At 65.1% G+C, this 14532-nt stretch overlaps 3 protein-coding genes across 3 annotated transcripts; all 3 read left to right on the top strand.

Moving 5' to 3' along the window:
- The first annotated feature begins 321 nt into the window (after nucleotides 1–321).
- Nucleotides 322–6055, top strand: ANPEP (alanyl aminopeptidase, membrane). The gene is made up of 20 exons (XM_014887842.2): nucleotides 322–926; nucleotides 1197–1342; nucleotides 1419–1555; nucleotides 1638–1764; nucleotides 1872–2026; nucleotides 2099–2212; nucleotides 2328–2471; nucleotides 2545–2610; nucleotides 2753–2818; nucleotides 2980–3152; nucleotides 3234–3307; nucleotides 3467–3597; nucleotides 3686–3741; nucleotides 3859–4006; nucleotides 4116–4207; nucleotides 4352–4459; nucleotides 4541–4708; nucleotides 4816–4956; nucleotides 5069–5150; nucleotides 5643–6055. Exons 1-20 carry the CDS (start codon nucleotides 337–339, stop codon nucleotides 5793–5795), a joined length of 2871 nt encoding a protein of 956 aa, XP_014743328.2. The 5' UTR covers nucleotides 322–336; the 3' UTR covers nucleotides 5796–6055.
- A 3664-nt stretch (nucleotides 6056–9719) lies between these two features.
- LOC148222299 (uncharacterized) lies at nucleotides 9720–11161 on the top strand. The gene is made up of 2 exons (XM_088172815.1): nucleotides 9720–10712; nucleotides 11102–11161. Exons 1-2 carry the CDS (start codon nucleotides 9720–9722, stop codon nucleotides 11159–11161), a joined length of 1053 nt encoding a protein of 350 aa, XP_088028941.1.
- A 1333-nt stretch (nucleotides 11162–12494) lies between these two features.
- LOC106860102 (gonadotropin-releasing hormone II receptor-like) lies at nucleotides 12495–14532 on the top strand. The gene is made up of 4 exons (XM_088172263.1): nucleotides 12495–12537; nucleotides 12909–13456; nucleotides 13777–13981; nucleotides 14096–14532. Exons 1-4 carry the CDS (start codon nucleotides 12495–12497, stop codon nucleotides 14530–14532), a joined length of 1233 nt encoding a protein of 410 aa, XP_088028389.1.

The raw sequence follows: 14532 nt of genomic DNA, 5'->3' as shown, positions 1-14532 counted from the left end.
TGGCTGCTGGCTGTGACCACCTGCTCTGTCCTTCCTTTTGCAGGACCAGGCCAGCGCTGGGGGAGCTCGCCGGGGGTCCAGGCCCAGAGCTCCCCGATGGTGCCAGCCCTCACGGCCAGCTCTGCCCCTGCAGCAGCGGCGCTGGGCGTTGGTGCTCCTGCCAGCCTGGGGGGTGGGCGGGTGGAAAGCTCATCCCAGGGTCTGTCGCCGCCCTGAGCCCCATGGCCATTTAATCCTTCACCCATTAACTTGGACTAATAAACCCCGTGGAGTGAGAGGCTAAAAGCCGCGCTCGCACCAGCACCGTGTCTGTCAGTGCCACTCCTGCTGCCTGCCATGGCAGCCGGCTTCTTCATCAGCAAGACCGTGGGCGTCGTGGCCATCGTGCTGGCCGTGGGGGCTGTGGCCACCATCATTGCACTCTCGGTGGTGTATGCTCAGGAAAAGAACAAAGGGACATCAGATGTGGGTACCAACACCACAGTCAGCCCCACCACCACCACTCCTGCCCCCAACAACCCCTGGAACCGATGGAGGTTACCAACCACGCTGAAGCCGGAGAGCTACAAGGTGTTCCTGCAGCCCTTCCTGACGCCCGATGCCAACAACATGTACATCTTCAAGGGCAACAGCAGCGTGGTGTTCGTGTGCGAGGAAGCCACCGACCTCATCCTCATCCACAGCAACAAGCTGAACTACACCATGCAGGGCTCCTTCCACGCCACGCTGCAGGCAGAGGACGGTGGTGCAGTCCCTGCCATCTCCCGCACCTGGCTGGAGACTACCACCCAGTACCTGGTGGTGCAGCTGAGCTCTCCCCTGCAGCAGGGCCGGCGCTACCAGCTGTCCAGCAGCTTCACCGGGGAGCTGGCCGATGACCTGGCTGGCTTCTATCGCAGCGAATACACCGACGAGTCAGGCACCAGGTAGGTGGAGGGCAGGAGATGGGGTGGAAGCCACAGGGCTGGCCCGATGTGGTGGTGGGAAGGGGAGTGAGGGACACGGGGCTGGCACGGGGCAGTGGAGGGCAAGGGGCTGGCTTTGGGGCTCCTCTCCCACCAGGACAATGGGATGGGTGCGTAGAGCCTCTGTACCCCCCTTGCATCCTCATGCTGCCCCAGTGGGGATGGGAGAGAGGGGACTGGGGGGGTGCAGCCCCCACAGGGACCCCTGGCACTGATGGGCTTGGCTCACAGGCAGGTGGTGGCCACCACGCAGATGCAGCCGGCTGATGCACGCAAAGCTTTCCCCTGCTTTGACGAGCCGGCCATGAAAGCCAACTTCACAGTGACCATGATCCACCCCACCAACTATACGGCCATTTCCAACATGCCTGTCAAAAGTGAGTAGGGTGGGGGGACCCCTTTAGGGGGCTGGGGGCCTGGCAGAGCTGTGGAGTGATCCTCTGATCTCCACAGACACCAGCCAACAGATTATTGATGGAGTGACTTGGAGTGTCACTGAGTTTGACACCACGCCCCGGATGTCCACCTACCTTCTGGCCTTCATTGTCAGCCAGTTCGACCATAGGGACACGAACTCGTCGGGCACACTGGTAGGATGGGCTGGGTGCCCCCCCTGCCCACCTGGGTGGCTGAGCCTGGGCCGCTGATGAGTCCTGCATCCCTCCTCTCCAGATCCGCATCTGGGGCCGCCCCAAAGCCATCGAAGAGGGCCAGGGCGGCTACGCACTCAATGTCACTGGTCCCATCCTCGAATTCTTTGAGGAACATTACAACACGACGTACCCGCTCCCGAAGTCTGGTGGGTGCTGCGGGGTGCCCGGGGCACTGGGTTGAGGTGCCCACTGCAGGGGGGAAGGTCCAGCGTGCTGTCAGTGGGGCACTGATGGGATTTCCCTCTGTCCCCAGACCAGGTTGGCCTCCCTGATTTCAATGCTGGCGCGATGGAGAACTGGGGGCTGGTGACCTACCGGGAGAACTCCCTGCTCTTCGATGATAATTTCTCCTCCATTAGCAACAAGGAGCGGGTGGTGACCGTCATCGCCCACGAGCTGGCACACCAGGTACCTGCTGCACCCCTCGGCCCCTCCCCTGGCTGACGGCTGGCGGCTGAGGGAGTGCTGTGCCCTCTGCAGTGGTTTGGGAATTTGGTGACGCTGCGCTGGTGGAACGACCTGTGGCTGAACGAGGGCTTCGCCTCCTACGTGGAGTACCTGGGTGCCGACTCTGCTGAGCCCGACTGGAACATTGTGAGTGCCAGGGACGATGGGCGTGGAGGCAGGCAGGGGAACAGGCACCTCGGGGGCTGCCCCGGTGCCAGGCGGGGCACGCAGGGCTAAGGCAGGTGCTGGTTTCCCTCTGCAGCAAGACCTGATGGTGCTGAATGAGCTGCACGATGTGATGGCCACAGACGCCCTGGCCAGCTCCCACCCACTCTCCTTCCGCGAGGAGGAGATCAACACCCCAGCCCAGATCAGTGAAGTCTTCGACAGCATCGCCTACAGCAAGGTGTGCACGGGGTCCCTGGGGCGGGGATGGACTCTGGGGTGTCCCTGGCTTCTCTCACCTGCTGTCCCTGCAGGGAGCGTCGGTGCTGCGGATGCTCTCGAGCTTCCTCAGCGAGGACATCTTCAAGGAGGGTCTGCAGGTGAGGTGCTGCTGGTACTGGAGGGCAGCAAGCCCAGTGCAGGGTGGGCATCCCATGGCACAGACCTTCCCGGGTGCTCTAGGGCTGTCCCACACCCCAGACTTGCCCTTGCTCACGTGTCTCTTTTGGTGCTCTCCCACAGTCCTACCTCCACACCTTTGCCTACGGCAACACCGTCTACACTGACCTCTGGGTCCATCTGCAAGAGGTAGGAGGGGTCTGGTGCTCCTGTAGCGTCCCCAGTCCTGGCTCTGGGGGGCTGCCTGCTGTGACAGGGTTCCACATGCTGGCTGAGGGTTGCAGCGCTGGCCAAGCCCCACGCTGCCCTGCCCCTGCCCCTGGTGACCCGCGGTGCTGCCATCCCCACAGGCGGTGCGGAAGAACAATGTCACGCTCCCCACCAATATCAGCAACATCATGGATCGCTGGACGCTGCAGATGGGCTTCCCTGTGGTCACTGTTAACACGCTCGACGGCACCGTCAGCCAGAAGCATTTTCTGCTGGACCCCACCTCTTCTGTGGACAGACCCTCTGACTTCAAGTGAGTGTGAGGGGAGCTGGCTGGGACCTGAGGGGTCAGGGGATGAGGACCAGTCCCACCAGCTGTCTGTCCATGGCACAGCTACGTCTGGATCGTCCCCATCACCTGGATGACAAACCAACAGAGTGGCAACTACTGGCTGACTGAAGTCTCAGGTATGGTGTGTCCTGGCCATGAGTGGGGATCTTGCTGCCACCTCTGCTGCCATGGCACTGCTTGGGGTTCCCAGGGAGGTAGTGCTGGTGAGGGCTGAGCCTGGCCCTCCCTGGTGAGTGGGGGTGCAGCTCTGGCAGAGCCTCCTGTCCCCTCCCCAGCCACCAACAGCGACTTCAGTATCAACTCCACCTGGCTCCTGCTGAACCTCAATGTCACTGGGTACTTCCGTGTCAATTACAACCAGGAGAACTGGGATCAGCTCCTCAACCAGCTTGGCACTGACCAGACGGTACATGGGGCGTTCCGGGCTGTGGTGTGGGACACCATTCACACCACCCCGCTCAGGCTGCCCTCAGACACTGACTTTGCTCTCTCAGGTCATCCCTGTGATCAACCGTGCCCAGATCATTGATGACGCCTTTAACCTGGCCAGGTGAGCCCTGCCAGGTGGTCTGAGTGCCACAGGGGTGAGGGGCTGGATGGGGTGGGTGCCCTGGGGTGGGCAGTGCCAGTCTGGCTGGGGAGGTGACACTGCCCTCACCCATGACAGGGCCAAGTACATCAACGTGACCTTGGCTCTGAACACGACACTGTTCCTGAGTCGGGAGAGGGAATACATGCCCTGGCAGGCAGCGCTCACAAACCTGAAGTACTTCCAGCAGATGTTTGACCGCAGCGAGCTGTTTGGAGACATGTCGGTGAGTGCTCCCACCCCCCTGTGCTGGGCATGAGGGGCCAGGATTGCCCTCACAGTGGTGTGGGGGCTGCTGCCAGTGTCACTGGGCCCTGACTCCCTCTTGCCCTTAGAGATACATAAGGAATCAGGTGACCCCTCTCTTCGAGTACTACAAGAACATCACCAATAACTGGCAAAATCGCCCCAGTGGCCTGATGGCCCAGTGAGTAACGGGGCCCTGGGGCTGGGCTGGATCCCTGGGGTCTCCCCAACTGCACTGGGCAGAGGGCACAGCCGTGCCTGCAGCTAGCACTGGCCAGTGGGTGCCCTGTGCTGGACCCCAGCCCTCACGGCCTCTCTCCCCCAGGTACAATGAGATCAATGCCATCAGCACCGCCTGCTCCTACGGTGTCACCGAGTGCCAGCAGTTGGCCGCCGACTACTTGCACCAGTGGCAGAATACCGGCATCAACCCGTGAGTCCTCGGAAGCCCCGGTGCTGTGTCAGGCTGGGCACGGCTCAGGGCTCCTGTCACTGATGGCTCTTACCCCAACAGGGTCCCCCCGAACCTGCGCTCAGCCATCTACTGCAGCATGGTGGCCACGGGCGGGGAGAGCGCCTGGGATTTCATCTGGCAGAAGTTCCAGAACGCCTCTGTTGTGTCTGAGGCTGACAAGCTCCGCACAGCCCTCTCCTGCAGCCCCCATCCCTGGATCCTCAACCGGTGTGTGTGGGGTCTGGCTGGCACTGTGGTGTGTCCCCACCAGCCCATCACCCACATGGTGTCCTCTGCCCCTGCCAGCCCCTCACCCCTTCATCGTGCCCCTCCAGGTACCTGCAGTACACCCTCGACCCTACAAAGATCCGCAGGCAGGATGCCACCTCCACGATCAACAGCATTGCCAGCAACGTTGTGGGGCAGCCCCTGGTTTGGGACTTCATCCGTGGCAACTGGAGGACCCTCTTCTCCCAGTGAGCACTGCAGGGGGCTGGGGGCACCTCTGTCTGCCTGCGCCCCTTGGGGGTGGCACTGTCCCTTCCCCTGTTCCCTCCCCCCTGGCTCAGCACACTTCTGCTCTCCCAGGTATGGGGGCGGCTCCTTCTCCTTCTCCCGCCTGATTTTATCTGTGACCCAGCGCTTTTCCTCAGAGTTTGAGCTGCAAGAGGTGAGACTGGACCCTGGAAGAGGCCGGGGGACCAGGGACCCCTTTGCTGTCCTTTGCCAGCAGCCCTTGAGAGGGGATTTCCTGCCCCTTGTGTGCCCGGGGGTCCAAGAGGTTTCTGTCCCTGTCACGGGCTCTGGGTGCCCGCTGGGATGGTGGCAGGGATGCCCAAGGGCTGTCGGAGTGCTCCTGGGGGCTGTTGGGATGCTCCTGGAGGCTTCTGAGATGGTGCTGGGGGCTGTCAGGATGATGTTTGGGGGCTGCTGGAGTGGTGCTGGGGGCTCACAGAGGCCATTGGGGTGCTCCTGGGGGCTGTTGGTGTCCTGCCAGGGAGCAGCTGGGAGATGCTGGGGTGGTGCTGGAGTGCTCACAGGGGTTCTCAGGGGCTGTTGGGGTGTTCCTGGGTGGTGTCGAGTGGTGCTGGGAGCTGCTGGGATGTGCCAGGGGTTGTCGGGCCCACCCCCTGCCTGCTCCAGCCCCATCTCTGCCTGGCAGCTGGAGCAGTTCAAGAAAGACAACGAGGACATCGGGTTTGGGTCGGGGACACGGGCGCTGGAGCAGGCGCTGGAGCGGACCCGCGCCAACATCAACTGGGTGACGGAGAACCAGGCGGCCGTGATGCAATGGTTCAAGGATCACAGTTCCTAACAGGAGCCTGCACTTCCCCGGCCACCATTAGGGAGCCTGGCCCGATCCCGGCTCCCCTCACTCCGTCCCCGCGGCCCCCAGGCCCCTGCAGGCCCCAGTCCCGCACTGGCGCCTGGATCATGGCCACTGGGAACACGGGGGGCTTGGGAGGAGCAGGCTCGGCCTGCTGCACTCCGAGGGTGTAAATAAAACTTGGGGTGTAAATAAAAACGTGCCCGATTCCCAGGGCCACCCTGGGTTCAGGGGCTGTGCTGCGTGACAGGCTGCGTGGGGAGGGCCCTGCAGGCCCGGGGCAGACCCGGGGCAGGCCCGGGGCTCGGAGCCCCCCGGGCTCTTAGGAGCCTGGTGCTAAGTGGCTCCGGGGGCTGCGCTGACGCCAGCCCCAGCCCCTGTGTCTGACAGCTGCGTGTGAGCTCTCCTGCTGGGCCCCACTCGGGGGACTGGCACCGGGACCCCTCTGCCTGCCCCCGCTCTGGGCAGGTGCTGGGGGTGGGCAGGGCCATGGGTGTGACAGGAGGGACTGGCCCTCATGGGCTACCCCAAACCCTAGGGACAGAGCTGTCCTTGGGCACAGGGAGGGGACAGGACCCCCAGTGTCCCTCCTGGGCTAGCCCAGGCCATGGAGGGACAGAGCTGTCCTTGGGCACAGGAAGGGACAGGACCTCCAGGCAGGTGGGAGCTGGGGTCAGTGGGGCTGGGGAAGGCCTGGGTCCTCAGTCCCTGTGCCACATCAGCCCTGGGGAACACCTGGCCTAGCAGCAGGCACTGAGTCTGTGTCCCGGGGCAATGCCTGGCTGTGTGTGGGGTGCCAGGCTGGAGGGCACTCCCAGCCCTGCCCGTGGTGGGGTGCAGCCAGCAGGTCCTGCAGATAAGGAATGGGGGAGCATCGCTGCAGGGCGGCTTTAGGGGGGATTCTGGTGTCTGTCCCACCCTGTGCAGCTCTGTGGCATGGCTGTGCAGCAGGAGGAAGCCATCCCATCACCCGTGGCTGTGGCACGTCTGCGGGGAGGCTCCAGGGTGGTGTAGCTGGGAATCCTCTGAAGCTCTGGGGGCATCCCAGAGCAGGGGTGTAGGGGGTGACTCCCAGGTCTCTAACCCCATCTCTGGATCCCCAAGCACCTCTGGGGTGGTGTTGTGTCTGGCCATGGTTGGGGACTGTTCTGCTGGCCGCATCTGGGGGTAACCCCGGCTTTATTTGTGCCGGGGTGCCGGGTGATGCCCATGCACCCACCTGGAGGTGTCGAGCTCCCCCAGGCTCGCCCCGCTCCGGGCGGGCGGCAGGAGCCTGGGAATGCCGGGCCCATTTGCAGAGGTGTCAGATCTGACTCCTTCGGTTCTTAATTGGCCCTGCCGGCGCTGGGAAGTGTGTGGAGAGCCATTCACACGGCCGTGAGAGATGCTAACGTGCCGCCAGCCCCGCAGCAGCACCGGCTCGCCCCGCACCGCCGCTCCCCGCACAGCTGCTCTGCCGGCGGCAGAACCGGGACTTGACCTTCCAGAGGCGGGACCCCGAACCCTGGCACTCAGCAGGGTCCCCGCAGCTCCGTGCCCTCTGCCCAGCGCCCTGCCCGGGGGTGCGCGGGTGCGGGGTGTGAGGGTTGTGCGGGGTTTGCAGGGTGTATGGGGTTCCCCCTTCCCAGACACATCCCTGCTCTGGCCGTGCTGCTCCTGTCCCCGCAGTCCCGTGGATGCAGCCCCGGACGGCTCCAGATTAGCCGAGGGCTCTGGGGACCCAGCGGGCTGTGCCCCTGCTCGGTCTGGGGGTCCCGGCGGGTTGGGGTCCCCAAGGCACTGGGGTGCACCGGGGCGGGTGCCAAAATCTTGAGGGGGCCAGGGGACTGAGGGAGAACTGGGAGTGAGGGGGACAGGTTGGCAGCGCTGACCCCTGCACCAGGCACAGCCCTGGGCACTGGCCCTGTGCCCATCCCAGACCCCCGGACACCACACAGGGCTCTGGCCCGGGAGGTGCTGGAGCAGGGATGGCAGGTCCCCAGGGAGCAGGGACGTGTCCTGGGAGGGTCCCAGCAGGGCTGGGGGCTCCTGGGGGCACAACCTGAGCTGGGCACTGGCTGAGCTCTGTCGTGGTGCCCCGGCCATGTTACCTCATGGCCCTGCACTCTGCTCAATTGATAAGGACTGAAGGGATGGGGGTGAGGGGCTGTGGGGTGTCCTGCTTTCACCAAAAGTTGGGAATAAAACCCTCTAACACTCTGATTTCAGTATTAGAAAGCAGCATTACTTTATTTCAGTGCTGCATGTGCAGGGGATATGTCCTACAACACACACCACAGCTGGCTAACAGACGAGTTTAAGTCTTTCTAAGTTATTTAATTACATTTCCCAAAACTCCCACATGATGCTAAACATTCCTGCAAATGCTTTTTATATCACTTTTTGGAGCTTATTTACGTAAGAGTAGGGGTCTTTTGAGGATCTCTGGTGCTCGTTTGGGGAGCACCCCATTCCTCAAATTAATCCAGTTTTGGTCATAGGCCTCCAAAAACATTTCTCCTCTTTGAATACATCCCATCTCAGTGATCTTGCCAAGATGCATCTTCTTACTGGCATTGTTCAGGCACACAGTCTTTAAGGCTAAAATAACCACTTGCACACATTGATACGGGACTTAGCTCTTTTGGCTGAAGCTAAAGGAATTCACAAGACTTACACGGTATTTCTATTTGTTACAATTAAAGATTTTCCCAAGCCGGCGGGGGCTCTGACCCCGCGGCCGGTGCTGCCCCAGCCCAGCACTTGTCCAAACAGGGAGGTGGGAAGCGGCTGCGGCGGGTGCAGAACTCATTACCCGGGAGCTCATCAGCTAATGCGACCCAGGAGGGGGCCGGCAGCGGGGAAGGGGCCGAGCCTGGCCCGGGCCATGGGGTGCAGATCCCCCACCAGACACCCCTGCACCCCCAGACTGAGCCTGGATGTTGGAACGGGGCTGGCACGGGTGGCCCCGGATCGGCTGGGTGGCTGCTGGGCGCTGCTCAGATGTGCACGCACGGTTTGGGGGTGCTGTGCCCCCAGCTGTATCCCCTCAGCTGTGCCCCCCAGCTGTGCCCCCCAGCTTTGTGGGGATCCCGTGCCCCTCATGTTCCCCAGCGCTTTGCGCGCCGCGTTCGGGGGGTCCTGCACTGGCTGTGCACACCCAGTTCGGGGGTTCTGTGCCCCCAGAGGTACCCCCGGCCCAGGCTGTGCACACCAGCTCTGGGTGTGCCGTGCCATGCCCGTGTCCCCTTGCTCCCTGATGGATTTTCCGTGCCTCGGCGGGGCCGTTTCCCGGGAAACCTTCACACCCGCCAGCCCCAACACCTGCGGGGCCTGGGAACGCGCCGGGGGGGCTCCTCCCAGCCCCGGCCCCGGCTCCGACACCCGAGGCCCGTGGGGGTTCCGCTGCCGCTGCCAGCACCGGGCAGCCCAGAGGGATCCGTCAGGGGCGCTGGGAGACCGGCACCCCCAAATAGGGTTGGGGGTGTCCCACAAAGCCCCGCGGGCAGCTCCCTGTCTGGGGTCCTCTGCAGGGACACACAGGGACACGCCACCGCAGACCCACTGCAAACCCCACTGAAGCCCCATCAGAGCCTCACAACACCCCCCTGCACCCCCAGTGCAGCTCGTGCTGCAGCCCCTCTGCAGCTCCCCCCATGCAGACCGACAAACCCCGCTGCAGCTCCCGTGGGGGTCCCAGCCCCGTCCCCAGCCCCGCGCGGGCCCGAGGGGCAGCACCGAGCACTTTCACACCTCTGGGGTGAAATTCGTCACCCCGTGTTCACAGCCGCGGCCCCGGCCCCCCCCCAGACCCCCGGCCTTTGAAGTGCTGCTCCTGCAGCCACCAAGGTGCCTCTTCACACCTCGGGGCCGGCATAAAGCCGGGGCGATCGGGAGCCACTGGCACACAGGTCTCAGCCCTCCGGCGCTGCCATGGCCCACGGCCGCACTCTGCCCGCCACCGCCTCTCTGCAGGGCTGGGGCGACCCTCCGGACCCCCTGGGCTACAGCAGCAGCTCTCCCGCAGCATCGCCCGACTCCTGCGGCCTCGCGTCCCCCGCCGCCGCTCGGGGACCCTGCCGCGGGCACGGCGCTCCCCGGCCCCGGGGCAGGAAGGCGGTGCGGGGCGGCGGCGGAGCGGGGGTCCCGCGGCAGAGCGCCAGCGAGCGGGAGAAGCTGCGGATGCGGCGGCTGGCGCAGGCCCTGCTGCGGCTGCGGCACTACCTGCCCCCCGCGCTGGCACCCGCCGGGCACACCCTCACCAAGATCGAGACCCTGCGCCTCGCCACCCGCTACATCGCACACCTCTCCGCCCTGCTGGGGCTCGGCCGGGGGGCGCCGGCCCCCCGACACTGTCCCCTGTGCCCCCGAGGCCTGGGCTGCTGCCAGGACACGGACCCCCGGGATGCTTCGCCGCCCGGCGCTGCGGGCTGGGGGTCACCTCCCATGGCGGGGACCCCCCCGGAGCTGCACGGGGCTCCCGGCATGGGGACGGGTGCCTGGGGGTCACCTCTCTGCAGCCCTGCTGCGGGCACTGCCCCAGAGCTGCTTGGGGGTCCGGAGATGGGGTTAGAGACCTGGGGGTCACCCCCCTACACCCCTGCTACAGCGACCCTCCCCGATGTACTTGGGGGTCCGAACATCGGGATGGAGACCTGGGGGTCCCCCTCCTACATCCCTGCAACCGGGACCCCTCCAGAGCTGCTTGGGGTTTCCAACATCCAGACGGAGACCTGGGGGTCACTCCCCTACATGCCCTCAATGGGGACCCCCCCAGATCTGAACAAGGCTGTCACCTCCACTGCGTCCCCCTGGCTGACCCCTCCTCACTCTGCAGGGGCTGCGGCCCCCCCGGATCTCCCTGGTGATGCCCTGGACACGGGACTGGTGCTGTCAGAGTTCGTGGGCACAGGGACAGTCACCCAGGTACGTGCTGGTGGGGATTGGGGTCACTCTCAGCATGGGGCTGGCATGGGGCAGGGATCAACACCTTTGGGGCAGCCTCAGAGTCCTCTTGGTGTAGGGAAGTGCAGGAACCGGTTTTGGGGTAACAACAGCCTTGTCTGGGGTCGGGAATGGAGGGGTGAGCCCTGCTCCCTGCAGAGAGTGAGGTGGATCCCCCAGCCTGCCCCATCTTTCCTGATGCTTCCCTCCCTCGTGTTTGTGGGGATCCCATTAGTGGGGACAGAATGGGATCCATTGTCCTGTTTGTCCCTGCCCAGGAGCACTTCCAGAGGGTGGGCTGTCACTGCCACCACCCCAGCCCCACCCGCACCTCTGTCTGGATGCTCACCCTGTCCCTGTCTGCTCCTCAGGATCTCTCTGCGGACCTGCTCTCGCTGCTGGAGGCTCTGTGCCCACCACAGCCCAGATGAGTCCCCGGGCCCGGAGCACCCACAGCCCCACGATGCCAGTCTGTGTCCTTGCAGCCCGGGACACGCAGCCCTCGGGATGGCTGCAGGAACGAGCTGCCCCGCAGGAGCCTGGAGCCGTGCTGGACGCGCCGGGCGGCGGCTGGATGTGAATAAACCCTTGTCCCCTCTCTGAGTGTCTGTGTGGCTGCTGCCAGGAGCTTGGCACGGGATGGGGTTTGGTGTGCCGGGGGTCTCCTCCCTGGGCTGCAGGGCTGGGGGCTATGGGGCAGCCAGGCACCAGCTGGGAGAAACGTGGGGAGTATCAAGAGAGACACTGCCCTTGCCCTGGGGCCTGACCCCACCAGGAAGGGCTGAGGATCCCCAGCACCCTCCAGATCCAGCTTCCCCGCCTGGCAGTTCTGGGCCTGTGGGAGCTCCCAGTGCACAGTGAAATGGGTAGATTTGGGGTCCAGCTGGGTGTGGGGATGGGGCTGAGCCCATGGGCTGGAGACCCTGCCAGGTGCAGAGTGTGGGAGCCTGTGATGGGGACCCTATGTCCCCAGCCCCCTTGGTGGCTCCCTGAAGTCTGGGGTCCCCATTAGCAGGAGGGTGTTGGGACCTGGCAGCCATGTGCTAATGTGCCAGGAGAGTATCCTCCCAGCTCTGGGGTCTGGGGTGAAGGGCGGGGGGTTAATGAACCCCATGGAGTGTGAAAGGACTCTCTAATGAGGTTAATATCCTCTCTGGGGCAGAGGAGGGGGTGACAGAACGGGAGACAAGCCTTTGAGGTGTAAAGCAGCCCCCTACCCTGTCCTCTCCTAGGCTGCAGCTCTCCAGCCAGGGCTGAAGGGACCTGGGCCCATGCTCCAGCCATGGGGACACTGCCATGGGGGTGATCACAGTCTGGGGGAGCAGCTGGCAGTCACAGGGCTGGGAGGAGGGACCTGTGGGTCTCTGGGCCCCCCAAATGCTGCACCTCAATGCAGCTAGCCCTTGTGTGCTCTGATACCCAGCCCTGGCAACAGCAGTGCCAGACCTGGGGGGCACTGGCAGCACCCCCTGGGCTGGGGGGCTCCTTCCCACAGATGTGGGGCACATCCCACTGTGTGAGCACTGCACACGCTTACGTGTGTCCGTGTGCCGTGGGTGGCAGGGGAAGGACCGTGCTGTTCCAAGCTGCTGGCTACGTCAAGGACCATTCAGAGCTGCCAAGGGCGCCCACGCCACAGCAGCTGCAGGTGCTGGCTCTCTGCAGTACCTGTCCCAGTACCTGCCCCGCTCCCCTTCGTGCCCCGGAGCAGATGCAGGAGCCCTCAGCACAGAGCCTCGGCACTGTGTGAGCATCGGCCCTGCCATGGCCGGGCTGGGGAATGCCAAGCAGGACACCCTGGATGCAGGTGAGATTGGGGAAGGGGGTGTCTGGTCCTCAGGGTGTGATTGTTGGGCTGGGCGGGGTCATGAGGGGTGCTCTGGGCAGGGAGAGGGGCACAGCAGTAATGGCCTGAGGAGGGTGGTGTGTTTGGGTCAGCTGCCATTGCCTTCCTCTGCCCTGCTGGGTGCCAGGGACCCCCACAGCTCTGGGGACATGGGGGGGCTCTGGGGGCTGCTGGAGGCTCTGGGGTAGCTGCACACAGGGATGCGACCTCAAAAGTATGATGCCGGCACTGTGGCCCTGGGCAGGGGGCTCTAGGGGACCGGCCCCCCAGCGCCTGCTCCTCCCAGAGCCCCCAGCTCAGGGCTGCCACTGCCCCTTTGCCTGCTGCGGCAGGTAGGGGCCATCCTACAGACCCCGCCGTGGGAAACACCAGCGTGGAGCCCCCCAGCATCACCCCCCGCGAGTGGGGCTGTGCCTGGAGCCCCCCCGAAGAGAGGGGCGAGGAGCCCCTGCGCCTGCCCACCTTCTCCCCGGCCGCCCAGGTGCGCGTGGCCGTCACCTTCGCCCTTTTCGCGCTCTCGGCCGGCTGCAACCTGGCCGTGCTGAGGGCAGTGGGGGGCCGGGGCAGCGGCCGGCGCCCCCACATCCGCCTGCTGCTGCGGCACCTGGCCGCCGCCGACCTGCTGGTCAGCGTGGTGGTGATGCCGCTGGACGCCGTCTGGAACATCACGCTGCAGTGGCGGGCGGGCGACCTGGTCTGCCGCCTGCTCATGTACCTGCGCCTGCTGGCCATGTACGCCTCGGCCTTCGTCACCGTGGTCATCAGCCTGGACCGCCAGGCCGCCATCCTGCGCCCGCTGGCCATCGCCCGCGCCCGCGCCCGCAACCGCGCCATGCTGCACGCCGCCTGGATCCTCAGTGCGGGGCTGGCCGTGCCACAGGTACCCACCTGTGCTCCTCCTGGCCCTGTGACACAGCCCCAGCCAGCCCGGGGCCTGGGGACACTGCCAGGGCTGGTGACCTGCGGGGTGGGCATGGAGAGCTGGCAACTGAGTGGCAGTGGCAGGGAGCCCCCTCACCCAGCTCTGCCCACTGTCCCTGTCAGTGTGGAGCAGAGCCAGAGCAGGGCTGAGAACTGGTCCCGACTCCACAGGCTGGGTCTGTCCCAGCGGGTCTGAGGGGTCCCTGCTTTGGGTTCCAGTGCCCTCCCTGGCTCAGGAGGCACAAACCCCATCAGCCCCCTCCCACCTGTCATCTCCAGCTGTTCCTGTTCCACACCATCACCCTGCGCCCCCCGCACAACTTCACGCAGTGCACCACGCGGGGCAGCTTCCCCCGGCCCTGGCATGAGACCCTCTACAACATGGTGGGCTTTGCCTGCCTCTTCCTGCTGCCCCTGCTCATCATGGTCTGCTGCTACGCCCGCATCCTGCTGGAGATCTCCCGCCGCATGGGCTCCGGCCTCTGTGAGTGCCAGGCACCGCGGGACACGGCCCCTTGCCCAGGGGAAGCCTCCCCCAGCTTTCCCCCAGGGGTCCCTGTGCCAGCCCCATTTCCCCTCACGGGCTGTGCCCCTCCAGTCTCCTCGCAGGACGCGTCGCTGCGGTGCTCCAGGAACAACATCCCCCGGGCCCGGCTGCGGATGCTGCGGATGAGCCTGGTCATCGTCTCCTCCTTCATCCTCTGCTGGACCCCCTACTACCTGCTGGGGCTCTGGCACTGGTTCTGCCCCCGCGCCATGGAGGAGAGGATCTCGCCGGCCCTCACCCACATCCTCTTCATCTTCGGCCTCTTCAACGCCTGCCTGGACCCCATCACCTACGGGCTCTTCACCATCCCCCTGCGCGGGGGCTGGGGTTGCCCATGCAGGCACGGCCCCCTGGCCCAGCCCCCCTCCCCGGCCACCGGCTCCTTTCGCTGCTCAGCCTCCTCCCTGCCGGCCAGGCGGGGCGTCCAGGGGCTGCCGAGGTCCCGAGGGGCTGCCAGGGACACCTCCTGCCACAGCAGCTCCCTGTGA

Source organism: Sturnus vulgaris, chromosome 13 (assembly GCF_052056855.1).
Source record: "Sturnus vulgaris isolate bStuVul1 chromosome 13, bStuVul1.hap1, whole genome shotgun sequence".
NCBI lineage: Eukaryota > Metazoa > Chordata > Aves > Passeriformes > Sturnidae > Sturnus > Sturnus vulgaris.
The sequence above is the reverse complement of the archived record's forward strand: the minus strand, read 5'-3'. Positions and strand labels throughout refer to the sequence as shown.

Coding starts and splice junctions, on each gene's coding strand:
- ANPEP (XM_014887842.2), top strand. CDS start 337: ATGGCAGCCGGCTTCTTCATCAGCAAGACCGTGGGCGTCGTGGCCATC. Junction 927..1,196: donor ACCGACGAGTCAGGCACCAG/GTAGGTGGAGGG, acceptor CTTGGCTCACAG/GCAGGTGGTGGCCACCACGC. Junction 2,027..2,098: donor CCCACGAGCTGGCACACCAG/GTACCTGCTGCA, acceptor TGCCCTCTGCAG/TGGTTTGGGAATTTGGTGAC.
- LOC106860102 (XM_088172263.1), top strand. CDS start 12,495: ATGGCCGGGCTGGGGAATGCCAAGCAGGACACCCTGGATGCAG. Junction 13,457..13,776: donor CGGGGCTGGCCGTGCCACAG/GTACCCACCTGT, acceptor TGTCATCTCCAG/CTGTTCCTGTTCCACACCAT. Junction 13,982..14,095: donor CCGCATGGGCTCCGGCCTCT/GTGAGTGCCAGG, acceptor GTGCCCCTCCAG/TCTCCTCGCAGGACGCGTCG.
- LOC148222299 (XM_088172815.1), top strand. CDS start 9,720: ATGGCCCACGGCCGCACTCTGCCCGCCACCGCCTCTCTGCAGGGCTGG. Junction 10,713..11,101: donor GCACAGGGACAGTCACCCAG/GTACGTGCTGGT, acceptor TCTGCTCCTCAG/GATCTCTCTGCGGACCTGCT.